Source organism: Tinamus guttatus, unplaced genomic scaffold, assembly GCF_059628265.1.
Source record: "Tinamus guttatus ecotype Peru unplaced genomic scaffold, ASM5962826v1 Tinamus_guttatus_pri_ptg000702l, whole genome shotgun sequence".
NCBI classification, from domain to species: domain Eukaryota; kingdom Metazoa; phylum Chordata; class Aves; order Tinamiformes; family Tinamidae; genus Tinamus; species Tinamus guttatus.
The window spans coordinates 689,129-708,890 of record NW_028289236.1 but is presented as its reverse complement, the minus strand read 5'-3'; the positions used below and the strand labels follow the sequence as shown (position 1 = coordinate 708,890).

Below are 19,762 nucleotides of genomic sequence, written 5' to 3'. Positions count from 1 at the left end.
TCCAGGGAGATCAAGGACTGCCAGGACCTAGAGGCCCTTCAGGTGCTGTGGGAGAACCAGGCAATATAGTAAGTTGTCTTAGGACATTTTTATGACCCTCTCCTCTCTCTCTGGTGTTATGTTTCCTTATCAGCATAAGCTGGCTACACTGTCACCCCCAGAGGGGAGAGACTGCAAGACCTTCTTGCAAACAGGTTCAAAAACTAGCCCAGAGACCCCTGCTAATCCTTATCAGTGTCAAGGAGAGAGTCCTTGATGCAGGACCCAGGAGTTCTTGCTTCTGAGCTAAGACGTGCTCTGCAGCATTAGTTCACCACCATTTCTACCACGCATGTGTTCCCAAAATAACGTGGGACAGAGCAACATCGAGCAGAGCACTTACATAGGGAACATGGGTCTGCTCCAAATACGTGTTCAGCCTAGATTTTTGCTTAATCCAGCACCCCATTTTTAAGTTGTGACAGGACATCCGGGTAGCTCTCTTAGTCAGTGTTGCAGTAACCATACTGGCAGGAGAGAAGATCTTGCAGCCTTATCTCTACAGCCAGTTTCCCAGCACAATCCCCCCTACAGCTAGGGAGCTACAGGAAATATTCTCACATACTCTGTTCGTCCCAACACTACCCTGCAGGGTTCACGTGGGGATCCCGGTGACTTGGGCCCAAGAGGTGATGCAGGACCACCAGGACCAAAGGTAACAACTTTGAATGCAACTCGGAGCATTTAAGAAATGCTTTGTTTATTTGTTTATTTTTGTTTGTTTTTAACTGGGGAGAAAATGGCCTTGGCTGCCACTGGTATTGCTAGGTCAGAAAAGGCTGAGTTTTGTTGCTGACTGGACATTTCTTCTCTACTAAAGGGTGACAGAGGCAGACCTGGTTTTAGCTATCCTGGCCCCAGAGGATTGCAGGTGTGTATATGGTTCATGCAGTGCAGGTATGTGCACAGGGAAGATGAAGGAAGTAGGGAAATATGATGAGAACCATGAGGAAACTGAAGTCTGTGATGAGGATGAGGAAGTGGTCTTTGTGTACGAGGCTGTTTTCTGCCCTTTCTGGGTTGAAGGGAGGGAGCTGCTCCCTTCGCACATGGCTGAAGGGGCCCAAGGAGGATTCCTTGCCAGGATGCTTTACCATTTCTCTAAGAAATATTGGGACAGCAGGTCTGTTTGCTGCCTTCTGAAGTTAGATTGAGAAAATGAGCTTTCCTGCCCCATACCCACTGCTTACTGAATGGGCAATGCAAGGCTGAGACTTGCTGCAAATGTAGCTCCTTCCTTAAAAGAAGCTGGAGTTCACATCATTCTGCGTTCACTGCAGGCCACACTGTCATTTAGGCTGACTGTCTAACTTGTCTGTCTGTGGTAGAGGAGAGCAAGATGATAATTCTTTGACTCACCAAATTTGGCTGGTAGACTTAGAGATTCAAGCATCAACCTTTGGATATCCTTGTTGTGATTCAAAACCTGTCCCTGTGAGTAGGAAGATTCCCCTTTTGCTTCACAGATATTGAACCAGCCTTAGCTCCTTCAGCTCCATGTCAGAGGCACAGAGGACCCCAGCCTTGCCTGAAGTGGCAGGGAGGTGTGTGTACACCCACCACCCAAACTGTCAGCCCATACTTTCATTGGTCATTTATCTTTGAGACCCTGGTTATAACCTTCAGACGTAGGTGTGCTCTATAGGAATCCGTTACTAGTCAGATGCTGACTCACTCTTCTCTTCTCAGGGTGACAAGGGTGAGAAAGGGCAACCGGGACCAAAGGTAAGTGTACTTGCATCTTGTCAGTCTGGTTTTGTCCTGATTGCAATGCAAGGTAATTGTTTCCTGACTTACTTGAATATATGGCTGAGGAACCTCTGTTCTTGCAGCAGCTTTTCTACTTCCATGCAAACAATCGTTCTTTGTCCACCATTTCATATGTCATACTTCATAAGCTGGTATGGGACTTCAGTCCTTCAGGTTAGGGCTAAATTTGCCATAGATTAGCCAGAAAGCAAATCTGGCACTGGGAAGTCTTTTCAGACAGAAAGACTGTTTTCTAGACAAACTGTTCTTTAAAAAGACAAAAGAAACAGTCTAGCACCTGTGAGAAGGTGACGGGAGGAAGATTTCTCTGTCTTCCAATGATCTGCTACCCCTTTCTTGGGAGTGGCGCAGGCAGCCCGAGCTTTGGTTGTGCCAAGTTGTAAGACCTCTTTTCGAGTGTTCAGTATATTCTTGGGGTTTTCTGCATGCTACCTTTGAGGTCCAGTCACTCCATTCAAGGGTGGCAGCACCATGCAAGGGACAGCTGCTAATGCCTCTGCTTGGTGGAACAAACCCTTTCTGAAGTAGACTGTAACCACTGCATGCCCAAAGTGTTATTGGCCCACAGCAAACTCCAGGCTTTCTCTCGAGCTATTTGGTTTCCAATCTGGTTGCAATATTAACTGCACTTAGGGAAAAACGTAGGCTAGCCCTGAAGGTGACCTGCCTGACCCTGGGTACAGTTTCCAGGCATTTCTCCTTGTGAAACAATCTCAAACGTGTTTTGTAATGCTCCTTTATTCTTCAGTCACTGCCTGATAGAGAATGGCCTATGTAAACACTATTTATTTGCTCTGTGCGGAGCTGCTGGTTTTATAGGGTACTGTTTGGAAACAGAGAGGCCACACACGTGTGTTTTTGATGGATTCACTAGCAATAGTTCATCTGCCTGAGTGCATCCATATGTTCGCTATGCTGAATCTGTTTCTCCCTTCTTTGGACAGGGAGGAAGAGGTGAGCTTGGACCAAAAGGAGCGCAAGGGACAAAAGGAGAGAAGGGGGAACCTGTAAGTACACTTTCAGTATTACTCACAGCTTCAGCTCAGGGAAGGCATGAATCCCTTCTCACACCTTTGTCAAAGCCCCTGAAGAAACTGAGAATCAAAGTCTGCTTTTTTTTTTTTTTTTTCCCTCACTTGATGACACTGGTCACACTGGCTGTGGTCCTCCAATAATTGCCTCTTTACAAGGTCATGCTAGAACAACACATGAGGACTGAAGGAAGAGGGTGTCATGGCTGGTGATGCCGCTTAGGAGGGCTGTGCCTGATGGGCTGGCAGGAGGTGCCCCTACAACAGTCAGCGTGAATCATGAGCCTTGTCAGGAAGATGCCTGACTCTCTGCTTCTTTCTCAGGGTGATCCCGGCCCAGCAGGCGAGCCTGGACCCCGAGGTCCAACTGGTGAACCAGGTGTTGAGGTATTGTGCCATCATGTCTGACCAGATGTTCCAACTTCCTCTCTGATGTGTAGTTCCCAGTGGGGACTCCCAGGAAAGTTGTGTGTGAAAGCACTTTGTTCTTCTTGCAGGGAACTCCCGGCCCACCAGGAGATCCTGGCCTAACTGTGAGTAGGACTGTTCTTAAAAGCACCCAAGTGTTTTTCCACCTGGGGCCTTGTGGGTTTTGTTTTGTTTTGTTTTTATTTATTTTGGTAGCATATAGCCTGTGAAACAGAGTGCTAGATACTATTGCTAATCATGCAGAAATATGTATTGGAAAAGCACTGGGTGTCATCATCTTGCAGTAGAGTAGGACAGGACAAGAAGATATCTTGATAGGGCAGGATGAGGGACCTGTAACTTTGAGTGGGAGCTGAAATGGTCTTCCACTGAGAAGAGTGGCATTTGCTGGGCAGGAAGTGAGAGTCTCTCACTTCAGAGGGTGAGGGCAGAGTTCCAAAGTTGCTTTGGAGGGCATGGAGAGCACTCATTTGAACCCTGTCTCTCTGCTTTGCTGACAGGACTGTGATGTGATGACCTATGTAAGAGAAACATGTGGATGCTGTGGTGAGTTGCCTATTGCTTCTGTTCTGCACTGTAACCCTTTTGTTAGACGGGGAACAACAACCAGCCAGGTTTGGGAGGCAGGCAGGCAGATGTCTGTCATCTTTAGGGCAATCCTGCCTCCTTGTCACTTCAAAGGTTACCTGTAGAGGAACCTGCTTCTGGGTAGGTGACCAGGAAAGACTTTCTCCATCCTTTGGGCAGTCTCTCCATGGAGGTGATGAAGGGCAGGGATGCTGGCCTCCTTCCAGGACAGCATCAGCAGGCAGCAGAGCAAATGCAGATAGAGTCATCCTTGAGCTCTGCCCCTGTGAGCTCAAGAGGATTGTCAACCAAAATACAGAGGGTCTCAGTGGGAGACAGATCTAGTAAATCCCATTTGCCTTGCCCGCCTGTCAGAATGGCATCTCCTCTGTATGTTGAGCCACTGTCACAGAGGTGCATCTGTGTAATGCCGTACCCTATAGATGAGGTAGTACAGAAAGACACCACAGGAGATTCTCACCTGCTCACTCAAGTCTTGAGCCCACCACTGAGAGTGGCGCTGCCTGCTCTGTGTCCCCAAATTCAGTTCTGCCATTGTAGGAGCAATTATCTGTAATGGCCCAGATGATAGGATAGTGTATAAGCTCACTATGGGATTAACAGGGTTTCTCCTAACACATGTCAACAGAAGGATGTACATAAAATTCTCCCTACACTGCCAGCTGCAGGCAGTGCAGCAGACCCTTCAAATCCTTGTAGTGATGTTAAATGTCTCCTCCTTCCTGTATATAGTCTCTTCTGTCCTGATGGCTCTTGCTCACACTGTCCTCCACCTTTGAGATTTAATCCATTTGTGTTTCTCCCCAGACTGTGAGAAGCGCTGTGGTGCCCTGGACATTATGTTTGTCATAGACAGTTCGGAGAGTATTGGCTACACCAACTTCACGCTGGAGAAAAATTTTGTTGTCAATGTGGTCAGCCGGCTGGGCTCTATTGCCAAGGACCCCAAGTCAGAAACAGGTCTGTAGTGTGTGTGTGTGTGAGGGGGTGGGCAGCATGAATGAGAGAAGTCTTGTGTCCCTCCAGTTTCCACAGAGTCTTTAGTTGCCCTGGTGTGTAATCCATCTGTTGTGCATTTTTGTAATAGCTTCTGCTCTTTCCTCCCTCCCTTCCTTTTTTCTGATTAATGGGCTGTTTGTGCAGCCCTTCAGACATTAAATTTTGCTGACTTTCTCAACATTTCCCCAAAGATGCAATGCAAAGTAATGTGACATGTCATTTCAGGTGCTCGTGTTGGGGTGGTGCAGTACAGTCATGATGGGACCTTTGAAGCCATCAAACTTGATGATGAACGCATAGATTCACTGTCCAGCTTCAAGGAAGCAGTGAAACGTCTAGAGTGGATTGCTGGGGGCACCTGGACACCATCTGCTCTTCAGTTTGCCTACAACAAGCTCATCAAAGAAAGCAGACGAGAGAAAGCCCAAGTATTTGCTGTGGTGATTACAGATGGGCGCTATGACCCCCGAGATGATGACAAGAACCTAGGGGCTCTTTGTGGTAGAGATGTGGTCGTCAACACCATTGGCATTGGGGACATGTTTGATCAGCCAGAACAGAGTGAGACCCTGGTCTCCATTGCTTGCAATGAACCCCAGCGAGTCCAGAAGATGAGACTCTTCTCAGACCTGGTGGCAGAGGAATTCATTGATAAGATGGAGGATGTGCTCTGCCCAGGTCTGTATCTGTCCCTGAACTTCTTGCAGAAACGGAAGTTTCCTAGCTAGAGGGGTTGGAGTGGGAGTCATATATGGTGCTTTGAAGAAATTGCAAAGCTGCTCTGTCTTGCAGGCCGACCAGTAGTACATAGGCTGAGTCACTTACAATGGGGAGGGCTGAATCTCACCTGAGAGGATTATATAGCCCTGGATAGAGAGTCCTTCCTCAGATAAAGGGCAGCTTTTTGGGGCTCTTTACCCATGTGAGGGGCTTGGACCTGCTACTCTAATTTTTTCAAGCAGAAAAGAGGGATGGCAGTACATCGCTCAGCTTTTCCATGTTTCTTTTCCTCCAGATCCACAGGTCGTCTGTCCTGAGCTGCCCTGCCAAACAGGTAATCTTTACAAGTAGCTTCATACAATCTGTACAAAGTGCTAGGTCCAGGTGGAGTGTGCACAAGGCTAGGGCTGGGAAGGAATGTTAATCCCCTACATTGACTTGGTATGACAGAGAATTTGGGAAATAGTATTACTTTGCATTGGGAGAGGCCCTAGGTTTTCATCTTCTGCTCTTTTCCTGGCCTCTTTGAGCTCTCTTCGCAGGTACAAGTGCACTGTGTTAGTGCACAAGCCTTGTTCAACTCTGCTACATCTCCCTGTCCAAGTGCAACAGAACTTTACATAGGATTCCAAATTCCTGGAAGCCACCAGGTTTTGATTTCCAGTCTCAATAATGAACTTCTCGCTTGTTGTTTCCATTGCATTATCATGTCAAGACCTTTGAAATCCAAAGTTAAAGCTGCAGCATGGGACAGGATGCTCTATGTGAATAAGGAGGGCAGAGGAGGAAGTAAGGACAATTTGGGAAATGACACTGTAGTGGACTGAAAGCTTTGGCTTCTCTAACACTGGCTGTATTTTAATTAACAATTAACTCATGGTGTTGGATCAAAGGAAAAAGGCTGTAAGGATCCTCTGACACAAAAGAAACAGCTGCTGCTTGCTGCAGGTAGCTTTACTTGATCACACTTTGCTTGTTAAGGGTCAGATCTGCAATCTGAATTTCCAAAGAATCTTAGACTGATTAAGTCTCTGTATCTGTTTAAATACAGTACACACAATATTTGCTGATGCATGAAAAGCATCTAGGGAACAGTTTTGTAATGTTTTTTTTATCTCAACTTTTTCCATGGTTATGTTTTTCTGAAAGTTCTAAGCTTCAAGTCTCAATGTTCATTTTTTAAAAAAAGTCCCACTCATTTCCATACTGAATTGAAGAAAAAGTAGTCCCAGAATGGTCAGAAAAGCTGTAATTATTCTTATCTACAGTCTGACTTTTACACTAGTGTTTTGAGTGTTTGCATCTGTACACGTAGAGAAAACAAAGTCAAACTGTGGTGCTGAACTGTCCAGGCCCACTCCTCTGTCATGTATTCTGAGGAGCTGTGTCCTATGGATCCATGCACGAGGAGGCAACTCTTCCATGTCACATGGATGACTGCTCAGGTGTTTTTAAGGATTTTGGTCTTTGCAGACTCTCCCCTTCTCTGGAATACGGCAGGAGAGAGATTGACCTGAGTAGAGGCCCATTGGTCTGGGCCGTCATAATCCTCCAAAAAGATGAACTTGGCTGTGCTTTTACTTTAGTGCACTTAGATATGTCTGTTCATGATACAAGGTGAGAACAGTTCACTTGTATCTAACTCGCTTGAAGAGGAATGGCAGATGTGATGGGAGAAGGCTTCTCAGGAGGTTCCCTTTTGGGTAATTCCTTCAGGGGATGCTGTAGGTGGCCAGAATGGTGCGCAGGCCCTATACATCTGCAACCTTATAGGATATGGAAGTAGGAATGGCATGATGTGCTAGTCATGGGTCTCCTATGGAAAATAACAATACACTCATCTCAACATGGGCAATTTGTCCTTGTGCGCAAGAACCCGCGCTATGCCTGATAGATTAAATTTTAAATGTTGTCCAGGTATTAAGGGACCTTTGCCCAAAGCACCTTCCACCTGCTGTACTAGACTGTTCGTGATGTATTTCTATCATCATGTAGAAGAATTTGCAATGACTCTGTCTGCATAGCAATAAGGAAATGTGTTGGATGAGAAGAAACATAAGGAATGTGATGGAGTTGACAGTGTCTCAGCTGCTATAAAGCCATGGGCAAATAATTGTGCATCAGTGTTCAGCTTTCTCTTGCTCTCTGAGAATATTTTCAAGTGATAATGTTAAGTCATATCCAAATGCTTTGGATGGAAGTGTTGACTTCTGCAGGGTATGTGAGTGAGCTTACCTGCATATGCAATGAATGTGTCCGAATGGTAGATAGGCCAAAGAGATTCAATGACAGAGCTGTCCTCAGCCTTGTTCTTTGCCCTTAAACTTTAAGAATTGCAATCCTAGTGCTTAAAGGAACAACTTTATCTCCAGCCTGAATATTGTCATGAGAATATGGAGAGACGTGTTACGTCAGGACAGAGGGACAGCCATTATATCCCAGTGTCCTCTCTGCTGCCTTGCAGAGGCAGATGAGTCACTAGCTTTATGAATTCGCATCCACAGATAGAGGAAGCCAGGAAGGCATGCCACTCTTCAAGATAGACCTGTTTCTCCTTATCTCACTGAGGTTCTTAAAGGATAGCGGAGTGTTTCTAGATGTGGGGCCCAGACAGGGTTCAATGCTGAGCAAATCTCAACTGACCAATTGCTTTGACAGAGACTGCATGATGCTCTGTGAGGCTTTTTCTAACCCATACCAAAAGCTTCGTTTCCGGCTTTGGGGTTTTATTACACTACAATGTTGGTACAGTCAGGTGGAAACCAAGGTTCTTGGGCTCCTGAATTATCACAGGTGTCACAAAGGAAAATTATACACAACCGAATATCAATTCTAGTGAAAGTACAGAGGGCTAAGTGCCAAGCAAGGAGCTTATGCGATGCTTTCCCTTAGATGTCTTTCCAGACCCCAGCTATATAACATCTTGCATACAGTTTGCATGTAATAGAGTTCAAAAGTACTTGACAGCTGCTATCAACCTATCCCATATGCAGAAAAGGTGTTGCTCTTCCTCCGTCATGAATATGGTGGGCTACTTGGAAGAGACCAGACAGTTATGTTTTAGTGTCATTTTTCTGAGGACTCTTGTTTGAGGGGTGTATGATATCAGTAAGAATCCTATAGTTAGTCAAGCAAATGTGATATTTTCCGTGTCATTAAATCATCAGATGCTGTTTATTTTCTCAGGTATTTGAGACAGCTACTTGGTCCATAATTTAATTCATTTCTCAAAAATGAATCTTTACATACATATTTTTTGTTTCTAATGCTCTTTGGGATTTAGTATTATATAATTCCGTATGTCAGGTGTCTCAGGCAGAACATCTCTAAGATATAAATAATTATTTTGCCTCAACCTGCATAAGCGCTAGTTGTAGTATCCCTCATCTGGCCTTACTAGGGGTCGATCTTTCCTTCATCACTGAAGAGCTGCTTTGTTCTAGGTACCTTTACGGACTGTTCTGCAAAACATTGGCATTTTTCCCTTCACCCAGTGAAGAGTGTCTTTGGCTCCAGCCTTTCTTGCAAAAAGCCCAGGAAGAGCTTTCAGCACAGGAGCCACATTCAGCCTTGGGACACTTACTCTAACAGGGAGATTTAGATCTTGAAATTTCAAGTCTAACATTGGTCTTTACTTCTCTGTCCCTTGTTAGCTCTTTTCTCATCTGGTGCAGTGTATGTAGAAAATCCAGGTAGCATTCAGAGAGAGCCATTGCTAGAAAGCCCTGAAAATATTCTTTTGACGCTCACTTACAGATGACAGGAACCCTGGGAACGTAAACCCACTTATTTTCCGCCCCATGGAAGAGGGAGTCAACATAGATTTCCCCAGCACCATACATTCGATCGCCCAGTTCCTAAACTCCACGCGGGAAACCCAGGACCCCAGCATGTACACCCAGCTGGTGGCCACTTTGGCCTATACCGCCGAAAAAGCCAAGTTTGCCACTGGAAATGAGCGGCAAGAGTGGATGGACCTGTTCATTGACACCTTCAAAATGGTGCACAGCGAGATCGTGGGCGACCCAGAAACCGTGTTAGGGCTTTGCTGACATCTTGCTGACATCTCCATTATAGATCACATGATGTGGGTGAAGGTAGAGGCCTAGTGGAGATGGGAGAATCATTTGGATCTGTAAACGTCCTTCCTCTGATGGCAGAGAGGATGGGTACGTCAATAGATGCTTTTAGTTTAGGAGAAACGCAAGTAGTGAGATAGCTTGGTTGTGTTCAGCCAGTGACGTGGCACAAGGGGTGGATGTCTCCAGCTTGGCTGGCTGAAGAGCATGGCAGCTTTCTCCTTAGATTACAAGCGATGCTTCTACTTTACCTACTACTTTCCTGCAGAGGAACTTCCAGGCACTAGCAGGACAGCTGCTCTGCCTTGGTCTCAGAATTGGCCAAGCTTTCACCTTCCCCTCCTGCTTGGCAAGCTAGTCTGCTGTAGCGGGGATAGAGCACTGCAGGGTTCTCAGATACACAGGCCAAGACTCAGTGATGAGCCTGCTGGCATGTGTATGACTGAGGGCAGGGGAAAGCAGTTGGGTGTAGAGAGCCTAGTGATGTGCTTTCCCCACACTTCCTACGTTCCTTTTTGCTGACTGCTTCTGAAGTGTCTTCTGAGCTCTGTCTTCTGGTTAACTGGGTGCTGCTGTCTTCAGGTTGTACAAGCCATTTGTATGGCAAACCTGGCCAAGCAAGATGCATCTCCTTTCGCTGCAGCTAGTGTTTCTATACGACCGTTCAATAGACAGTTTGTAGTATTAAAAGGAAAGAGTGAGCAGTAAAGAAAGACGTTCCTGGCTTTCCATCAAGAATGCAAAACCCAGAAGAGTGCTTTTGTCAGAATATATGTTTTGTGTGTGCTTTTTACTCCACTTGTATATTTGTTGTGTATGTGTGTGTTTGTTTTCTCTCTGTCTTAAATAGCTACATATAGCTATTCATAGCCGGGAGATAGTTATGTAGGACCAGGAAATCTAAAGCAAAATCCATGACTGTGCAGTCATAACTATGTGATACATAAAGATGTATAAAAGCACATATTTAAACATGATATAGTATAGTTCATAAAATCCATAACCAGTTCTAGTCTTGATTCAGAGAGTCTATAGTCCTACCACTTGTGCTGTGGTACGTTTGCTTAGACAAGGAGCAATATGTCCATGAGTTCACCTGTCAAGGGCTTTCACTAAAAGTTAGATAGATGAATGCAATATTTGCTTCTAAAATAAACATTGCCCTGTAAAGCTATAAGAAGGTAACACAAGACTTGAGTGTACGGATGCAAGTGTAGAGGTATTTAATGCTTGCAAGTGAATTTTGCAGCCTCTCCGACTGACGTGGTATTATTGCAATAAAGTCTACTGCGCAAATGTACTATTTAATGGGCAGAATGGAGATGTAAAGTCTTTAAATAATGCATTTTGGCCTGTTATGCAGTTTGTTTTCAGGTATATAAAGTGGAGACAGTTACCAAACTGTAGCCAAGCTCAGAAATGAGATTTGGAATGAGCAATTTACCTACTTTGAACATATTACTAGGTTTTATTTGAACTTTGTTCCAAAAACTGGGGCTTGCCAAACTAGGCTAGAAGTTGTCCAGCAACAGGCACTCAAAGGTGGTGCTTGTGTCATTCAACTTGTGATCAAGCTAAATGCAACTCTCAAAGTCAACCTTTCTGTCAGCATTTTAGCACATTTTTGCTCCTGGTCTGTGCAATACTAGAAGTTCAAAGAATTCCACTATTGGAATAAAAGGGGGAAAAAAAGTGGTTCAAAGAGTTCTTCCTAGCTTTAAATGGTTTGCTCAGTTTTAGGCAAAGATTTAGCAGAAGGATGAGGATCTGTCTGTATACAAATCCATATATGGTAACACCTTCTTATAATCCACGTATGGATGGTCTTTGCGAGGTCAAATTCTCTACTGTATTTTGAATTTTATCCTAAAAATTAGTGTGAGATTTAGCCTGTTGTAGTGCATATGAGAAGACTAAACTCAATTAAGTTGCTCCAGTCATGAGGCTAAGAAGTCCTTGAGCACAAGAACGACTGGATGCCCGAAGGAAATACGACTTTGAGAGAAACATTTTGGGGCTAAACTGTCTTGCTGGCTAAGACTGGAGTTCGATAGAGCTTTAGGAAAGTGGGTTTAGATGTCATCATGGTTGCTTATTCCATTTCCATTGGAAATATTTCCAAACAAAGCAGTATAAGTATTGGAAACTAACTTTTTTTGTACCTCTAAAAAAATCTTCAATTAACTTGGAAGAATATTTATGAGAAAATGTCTCTCTTGCCTGAACAGTATTTGCATTGATCCTTATTGGACAAAAGCAAGTGGATGTAGTGGTTTGATAACATACTCCTGTTGAGTCCTGGAGCATTATGTGGATGGCTGAGATTACCTTGCACATGTACATCATTAGTTGAGTTACCAATGGCAAGAAAGTTGATGATATTTATTCATTGCTGCTTGCTTTAGGCTACTTTAGATGTTTCCTAGCATACAGTTTACCGTATGGTGAGCTACAAGTATTTTTGCCTCACTGTAAGCTGCATAAAAAGGGTTGGGACTCAATTTAAAAGCACAATATGAAGAGATTATTTAGTTTAAGTCATGGTGGTGCAACCAACGGCTTTTTTTCCTAGGATCATCTGCAGTCGAAAATGAAAATCTCAAGCCCCTTGCAAGGTGAAATGCTCTTTGGTCTCCCCTAATTTTTTCTCTCTGTTGGTAACAGGCATACTGAGGAGCAAATTTTTGCAGGTATTGCTATATGCAGAGCTCTTGCTGAAATTGTGCCAATATCCTTCCAGAAATGAGAAAAAGGTTCAACCAAAGCATGATACAGAATGGAGCAGAACACATGATTTTGTTGCTGCTGCACTGTTCTCTATGTTAATGTTCTCATAACTCATGTGTAAAGGTGTTTATCCATGACCTCCATCCAGGAGGACTGGGCAGCAAGAAGCTTTTCTCTTGGGGGTGCCCATGCAGTAGACATTTGAAAAGCAGCTCCATGGGGAGCTAGCCATATATTATACTCTTCTTGAAGCTTCATGGAGTGATGCTGTCCTCTGTGGCAACCTGTTTGTGTCTGCTTAACTAGGATCTCTTAAAGCTCACTTTAGATCCTTTTAGGGGATTGTAATCACCAGAAAGGTGACCGCATAGCGATGAGCACCAGGACATTATTTGGCATGATATACAGTCCTCATTTCTCCTCTTGCAAAATCTTACTTAAAGTTCAGATTGTGTGTTGAAAGGGGCATGCTTCTCCCATTTCATGGTTACATGAAGCCTTCACAGAACATGTAAGGGCCTGGAGTTCACTGCTGCAGGTACTGCCAAGGTAAAATAGCCTTCTGGAAGCAGCACTTGTGTACTAATATCTGCAATATGAATCTACTTTAGACAACCCTTTTCTAAGAATATTCAGAGGTGAGTACATACCTTTATTGCTTTAAGAGTGGAGTAATGAATTTAGAAATATGATGTTATACACAGCTGATGAAGAAATATCTGTTGCTTCCAATTGGAGATGGCTGTATCAGGTATTGCTGTTTTATCATGGGCAGAAGTGGTGTCAAATAATCTGCGGGTACAATGTATAACATCAGCATTCGCACTACATGGGAACACAGTCCCAGGCTGTTGAATTTTGTGTTCAGTCACCTGCAGTTACTGCTGGCTTTTTAAATGCACTGTAGACCTGCTAAGTTTTGTTGTGTATAGCTATACTTTCCTGCTAAACTGGCGTTCATTTTGTTCAGATCATATGAAGAATTATAGAGTACTTTGCTTTTAGTACCTCACAGTGCTGAATCCGGCCCCATGTATAACAATATTCAGGAGGATTTTGTCAGGTAGATGGATTTGTTCGTCATACTGAAGTACAACTTAATATGAAACTCATAATGAAAGTTACCCCTTGCTGGAAATGGGTGTTCAGTTTGAAGCTGCTCCAGAGTCCTCTGTGGTTTGCCAGTCATACAACACAACATGATGTCTGCTCTGTTTTTTTTCACCTTACCACTTTCAAGATTTAATCCTAAAGTCCTCATTGTAGGATTGCTTGACAGGGCATAGTATGGCTATTGCTCTGCTACTGCCATGATGGAACACCTCAAGAAGTGGCCAGTCCTAGCACATACATCACAAACTAATGTTGCTGTTGTAATCATTTTCCTGGTGATTTTCGGTGGAGAAGAAAACTCAGAAGAATTCTTATCCCAAATATGGAACAAAATTGAAAAATGTAGAAATTGAAGTGTTTCTTAGAGAAGAATGCATGCAGAAGAATATGAAATGCAACACAGCTGCTACAAGGGGACAAAAGAATGACTTAAAGCTAACAGCTGAGTGTGTGTTGTTGTTTTCTTCTGCCTTTTTGTGCGTGTTTTGTGCAGTGTGGGTTTTTATTTACTTTCAGATCATTCACTGCATATATTCATATGCCTACATGCCTCCTTTGTGGACAGGTGCTGATCCAAAACACTTAAGAAGATTTTCCTATCATATTTTAACCACATGATCCAGCCTTTATAAGTTCTTCAGGAGTTAGTGATTACTGATGAAACCAATCTTGGCACAGTGTGAAATCAGCTTCCAGCCAGCAGATCTGTGCATGAAGAATTCTTCCAGAAGTCGACCGCACTCTAAATATAACTGAGAGGTTTGCCAAAGACTACCTGCCATTAATCTCTAGACATCTTATACAGAGGGGCAGGACTCTAGCATAAAAAGGTGGATGTAAAGCACAGATCTGTCTAATGTCATGGATGCTTGTGGTGCTCTCTCATAGGCCTCAGAATTAATGCCCATTAAGAGCCATTGTCTAGGATCTGAGGAAATCAAAAGCAAAGATCCTGTTACCAGGCACCAACAGATGGTCCTTCTTAGGCAAAATACACAGCAGCTATTCTAGCCCATATTGCACAGGGGAAGCCCCAGTCTTCTCTTGTAGGCTTTCTTCCACCCGCAACTGTTGTTTTTCTCTTTCCCGCAGAGCTTTCAGTGGCCCAGTGCACACAGCGCCCCGTTGATGTCGTCTTCTTGCTCGATGGCTCTGAACGGATTGGGGAGCAGAATTTCCGGAAGGCCTCCAAGTTTGTGGAGGAGGTAGCCCAACAGCTCACACTGGCCAGAAGCAACAATGACAACATGAATGCTAGGATCGCCCTCATGCAGTATGGCAGTGAGAGAGAGCAGGATGTAGTCTTCCCCTTGACATACAACCTGACTGAAATCTCTAACGCCCTAGCACAGATCAAGTATCTGGATTCATCCTCCAACATTGGGTCGGCCATCATTCACGCCATCAACAACATTGTGCGCAGGCCTGGGGACACGCAACGAGTTGCACGACGCAATGCTGAGCTCTCCTTTGTCTTTATCACCGATGGCATCACAGGAAGCCAGAACCTTGAGGAGGCCATTGACTCCATGAAGAAGCAGGATGTTATGCCCACAGTTGTGGCTCTTGGGAGTGATGTAGACATGGATGTCTTGCTGAAGCTTGGCCTCGGGGACCGGGCAGCCATCTTCCGGGAGAAGGACTATGCCAGCCTCTCCCAGCCCGGCTTCTTTGATAGGTTCATTAGGTGGATATGTTAATTGAAGAGAGTGCACATATCCTCCCCTCACCAATATACACACCCTAGATATTCCTTATTTTCTTCCCTTTGTATGGTCGCTAGCAACTCTGAGCTCATCCAGAACAGTCTGTACACAGCTGCCCTCTGGGTTTTCCTTTCTAGCAAAAATTCAGAGCTCATGTTTGATTTTTATGATTAAGTGTATCTTACATTTATGGTGCTAATTACAACCAAGATCAAAGCAGGATACAGAGCCATACAAAGTACATCTGTAACGCTTTACACATACCAAGCCATTCCTTTGTGTATGTACTGTAAGGTTAGGAGGCCTCACCAAAGAAGCAGGAAACTTTTCTAGTTCAATAGAACAAATGATCATTTCTAATTTTCAGAAACTATTGCTTTCCCTCGCCCGCCTTTGAGGAGTTTTATGGTCCCAATCACCACCTCATCCTTTTTCTTCTCTTAGTGCTTCTGCCCCGTGAGAACACTCCGTGGTGACTTTTTTTTTTGGTTGCTGTTCCTTTTTTTCCAGGAGTGATGGGATGGGCCTCAAGATGCCCATCAGCCTAAATTAGGCGCAGTCCCTTACACAGTTGTCTGCAGATGCTCCTTTCAGGGATCAATCCCACACTTCATAGATCAGCTTAGAGATTTTCATTCTCCTGTGGGACATACCTCTGTTACCTCTTTCTGCTATTCCTACCTTTATCAAAACCTGTTGCAGTACCCATAATTCTGAGTCTAGCCTGAATAAGTCTGAGAGGTCCAGCATCTCTCAAAATGCCAGACAGTACGCCAGGCACAGTTGCCTCACCCTGTCATCCCAATGTGCTCAAAATAACTATGGTGCCTTATTCCAACCAGTGTCTGCCAAGCACTACCCAGATTTGAACTGGAATTGTGCTGTCTGCAAAAATCAACAAATAAACTCTTTTCACTCTATCCTGAAAAGTCTCTATAGTTCTTTTGTGTTTGTTTTACTGAACAGCTGATACTCTTGATGATAAACTGGCTTGACTTTTCTTAGAAGTCACAGAGCACCATTCTGTAAATCAACACATCTCTCCAGGAGTCAGAGTGAAGTCTGCAGTTAGGCTGGCTCAGCTTATAGCTCCAGCCCTGGGCACATGCCTAGGTGTGACCATGGCAATGATCTTCCCAAGGACTGCAGCATTTCACCAGACTCACCTCATTGCTGATGTTCAAGAAACACTGTCTTCTGCTTTTCCTTGCAAGAGGAGTGCAAGGTCACTGGTGTCTGGCTGGACATTATCCTGAGCTATCTGTAGTAGCTGATTCTGCTTGAGCAGGTGAGTTGAACCAGGTGATCTCCAACCACCCCTTCTAGCCCCAACTATTTGGCAATTCTGTATGTCTTTTCCCACTGCAGAGGTGGTGTTACAGCTGAAACAAGCTTTCCCCTTACCTCCTTCAGTTCTTATTTCATCCAGCGTTTGTGTATCTAGAGCATGGAAAGTGGATCAGGGCAACACGCAGAGAACGGGGCATTGCTGCAAGGTGGAATATGGGATTATGGAGGTGGTGTGGGGAGGAGAGGTCGGGCAGGATGTGGGTTTTGTGTAGGGGGGTCCCTTAGGCAGAGGGTGCAGAGGGGCCCGCAGCAGGATACGAGGAGGTGCTGCCAGCACACACGCATGCCCAGGCCAGCGCAGACATGGCTGTGAGAAGCTATTGCTGAGTGTGCTGTTGTATCACTGCCATGTTTTTTGTGCCTTTGAAAAGGACAGCTGTAAGTGGAGCTTCTTGAGAAGGAACAGGATGAAATATAACAACATCCAGGCAGAGACCATGGTGAGAGGACAGCTGTTCTAGGTTGAATGCCTAGCTGTTCTAGGCTAGCTGTTCTAGGTTGAATTCCAAGTATGGAATCTCCTGCCCCAAAACACGCACATACACACATGCTCACCCCCTCAGCCAGTAATGCAACAAAGATCTCAAATGCAGAAGCTGGTTCCTGAAAACCTAGGCCAGCAAAAAACACTGGCCATGGGCAGCCCACTGAGTTGACAGAGCCTCTAACACCTTGCCGAGAACCATTTAGTATGTAGTATATGCTGAGCATGCCACAGTCATGTAGTCATGGTCCAGAAGTCTAGCAAAGGAAAACACACTTCTTTTTTTCTATTTCAAATATCCAAATTTTTACTCTGGCAATCTGTACAGCTTATCAAGGAGAGGGATCACAACTAACAAGGTTTATACAAGGTTTAAGGAGCTCTAACAAGTGGTGGGATCCCTTTGGGAATTGGCATTATCATACAGTGATAGTCACACACCAAAGAGCAGACTGCAAGTCAACACATGGTGCTCCCTGTGCTGCTGTCTGCAGTCTTCATGGATCATTTTTGGTGAAATGTGGAGACAAGAGAGTGAATCCCCATGCAGGCAGGGGCTGTAGCTAAAGACAGGGGAAGGAATTGGTGATTCTGTTCATGCAGTGATTTCAGACTACAGAATTTACAAACTAAAAACAGGAAAAAAATCACTCAACAGGCAACTCAGTTTGTAGAGAAAGGAAAAATGAACAAACTGATAGTCCTCATGGGACATTCATCTTCATGTTTTGCTTCTTCTGTTGATTCATCACTGGGCGAGTGGGAGCCATCCTCCTTAGTCAGAATCAGAACTGCTGCTTGAGCTGCTTGAGGAATGCTGGAGGAGGAAGAGATTATATAATTTTAGGATAGCATGGAAATACCTCTCTCATGACTTTTACTATAGGTGTCTTTGATCCTACTGCTGATAGGAGTTGCTGCAAGTCTGTGCTGATGCTAAGCTGACAGCACAAGTTCAACAGCTAGAGCTGACCCAGTGGAGGAGCCACAAAAGGATCAGGTGGCTTCACGGTGCCAGTGCCGGCCTGGGTCAGGACTGAGTCTGTGGCATACATGTCTGGTGCACCCTGACTGCCTCCAGAACCACTAATTCACCTTTCTCCAAGTACCTTTGCACATGAGCAGAATTTGTATGCTGACATTTGCAAAATATTATTGTGGTAGGGCTGGGGAGGGGGAAGGATATTTAAAAAGGATGTTCAGGTTAATTACAATCTGGAAGGGTTCTGCCCTCTGTCAGTGAGGGAAAACATCAAGGCTGATAACTTTCCAAGGCATTAAACACCAAGGTGAGATTATGGTTTGGTTTGTTTGCAAAATTCTTGTCTGATGGTGGAACTGGGGTTTTTGTTTAGTAGATGCTTATTCAAACGTGCTACAGATAGCACCAGTCATTGAGAAGGCATTTTTGGTGGCTTCTGGGAAGCATTTGGAAAGACCTTCTCTCTCCAAGTGGAGAGTGGTGTTTAGGTGCTTGACATTCCTCCTTACCTTGCCTCCGTGGTGCTTATGGCCACACTTGTGCTTCTTGTGCTTCTTGTGCTTCTTGTCCTTCTTATGATGACAGCCAGGCGGGCATGGTGGGTACACCTGCCCCCCTGGCGGAGGGGGCCCGTGGTGGTGGTGCTTGTGGTGGTGGTGCCCGTGGTGGTGGTGCCCTGGTGGGTGGGGGCCGGGGGGGGGATGCCCCGGTGGGTGGGGGCCGGGGGGGGGATGTCCAGGCGGAGGAGGACCGCAGGGGTAGCCCCCTTGGGGTGCTGGGGGATGCACCACGGGGGGCGGTGCTGGGTATGGTGCAGGGGCAGGTGGGCAAATCTGCACTTGTGGTGGTGACACCGTTCCAGGTGTTCCTGGGAAGAGGAGAATATATGTTTGCAAGCACAGCCAGACCTCGTGGCTCTCCCTAGACAGCTGGTGCCTGCTGACCCCAGCCCCTCCCATCACAAGCAATGCCCCGTCCTCCTCCGGTAACAAAGTATTCCCTTTGGAAGCTAGTGGAGCCCATGGCTCTGCCCAGGCCCCCCAACTGCCCTGCGGTGCCCCCTCACCTTGGGTGTTGTTCCACATGCTCCTGGTGCCTCCAAGCTGGAAGGGAAGGACAAGGGGAGAGGTTAACAGCCACTCTTGTAGTCCAAGCCAGACCCTATGGCTCTCTTCACTCCCACACCTTCTGCAAGAATGTGGTCTGGGCAACATGGGCCTCTTGTTTTGCACACCTTCACTGGCCCTGGCACCATGGCAAGGGCACACCATCCACTGCAATCCGAAGGTGGAACATGGCTCTCTCAGCTGCACGTTGGTCTTCAGACTTGGCTAAGCCAAGACTAACCTCCCCTCAGCCCAGCTGGGCACTGACTCAGCACTGAATTCATTATCCTTGGATCTGGGCAGGCCCAGCTGTGCAAACAGCTCTGATGTGTAGCCCCAGGGTGTACCATGGCATTGCTGCTCCTGGCTCCCTGGGGACATGTCCCTTTCACAGGATATGTCCTACCGCAGGTGTGCCATGGGGCTGTGAGCAGCCAGGACCTGGCTCATCTGCCCCAACTATCTATATCTGGTAGATATTTGAGCACAGACCACAATATTCATCTCCCCAGGTTTGCACTCCACCATCAGTCCTCACAGCTGCCCTGTCCCTCTTGGTGTCAGCCACATTCCCCAGCAACAACTACCCTGCCGCAGCGCACCCAGCAGAGCCTGGGCAGGTGGCTTCAACACAAAGGG

General features: G+C 45.5%; 1 protein-coding gene across 4 annotated transcripts in view; it reads left to right on the top strand.

Annotated features, from left to right (window-relative positions):
* Positions 1 to 15,423, top strand: part of COL6A2 (collagen type VI alpha 2 chain) — a 29,933-nt gene extending 14,510 nt beyond the window's left edge. For 2 of the 4 annotated variants that reach the window (XM_010228488.2, XM_088536709.1), the window contains 12 exons: positions 6 to 68; positions 632 to 694; positions 860 to 910; positions 1,729 to 1,764; positions 2,754 to 2,816; positions 3,165 to 3,227; positions 3,338 to 3,373; positions 3,770 to 3,815; positions 4,665 to 4,817; positions 5,082 to 5,534; positions 5,872 to 5,910; positions 14,588 to 15,423. In XM_010228488.2, coding sequence (XP_010226790.2) covers positions 6 to 68; positions 632 to 694; positions 860 to 910; positions 1,729 to 1,764; positions 2,754 to 2,816; positions 3,165 to 3,227; positions 3,338 to 3,373; positions 3,770 to 3,815; positions 4,665 to 4,817; positions 5,082 to 5,534; positions 5,872 to 5,910; positions 14,588 to 15,195 — 1,674 coding nt within the window. In that variant the 3' untranslated portion in view covers positions 15,196 to 15,423. Of the gene's footprint in view, positions 1 to 5; positions 69 to 631; positions 695 to 859; positions 911 to 1,728; positions 1,765 to 2,753; positions 2,817 to 3,164; positions 3,228 to 3,337; positions 3,374 to 3,769; positions 3,816 to 4,664; positions 4,818 to 5,081; positions 5,535 to 5,871; positions 5,911 to 6,118; positions 6,264 to 9,332; positions 9,786 to 14,587 lie in introns of those variants that run through there. The other 2 variants (XM_010228489.2, XM_088536710.1) reach the window with 2 other exon arrangements.
* The last annotated feature ends 4,339 nt before the right edge of the window (positions 15,424 to 19,762 follow it).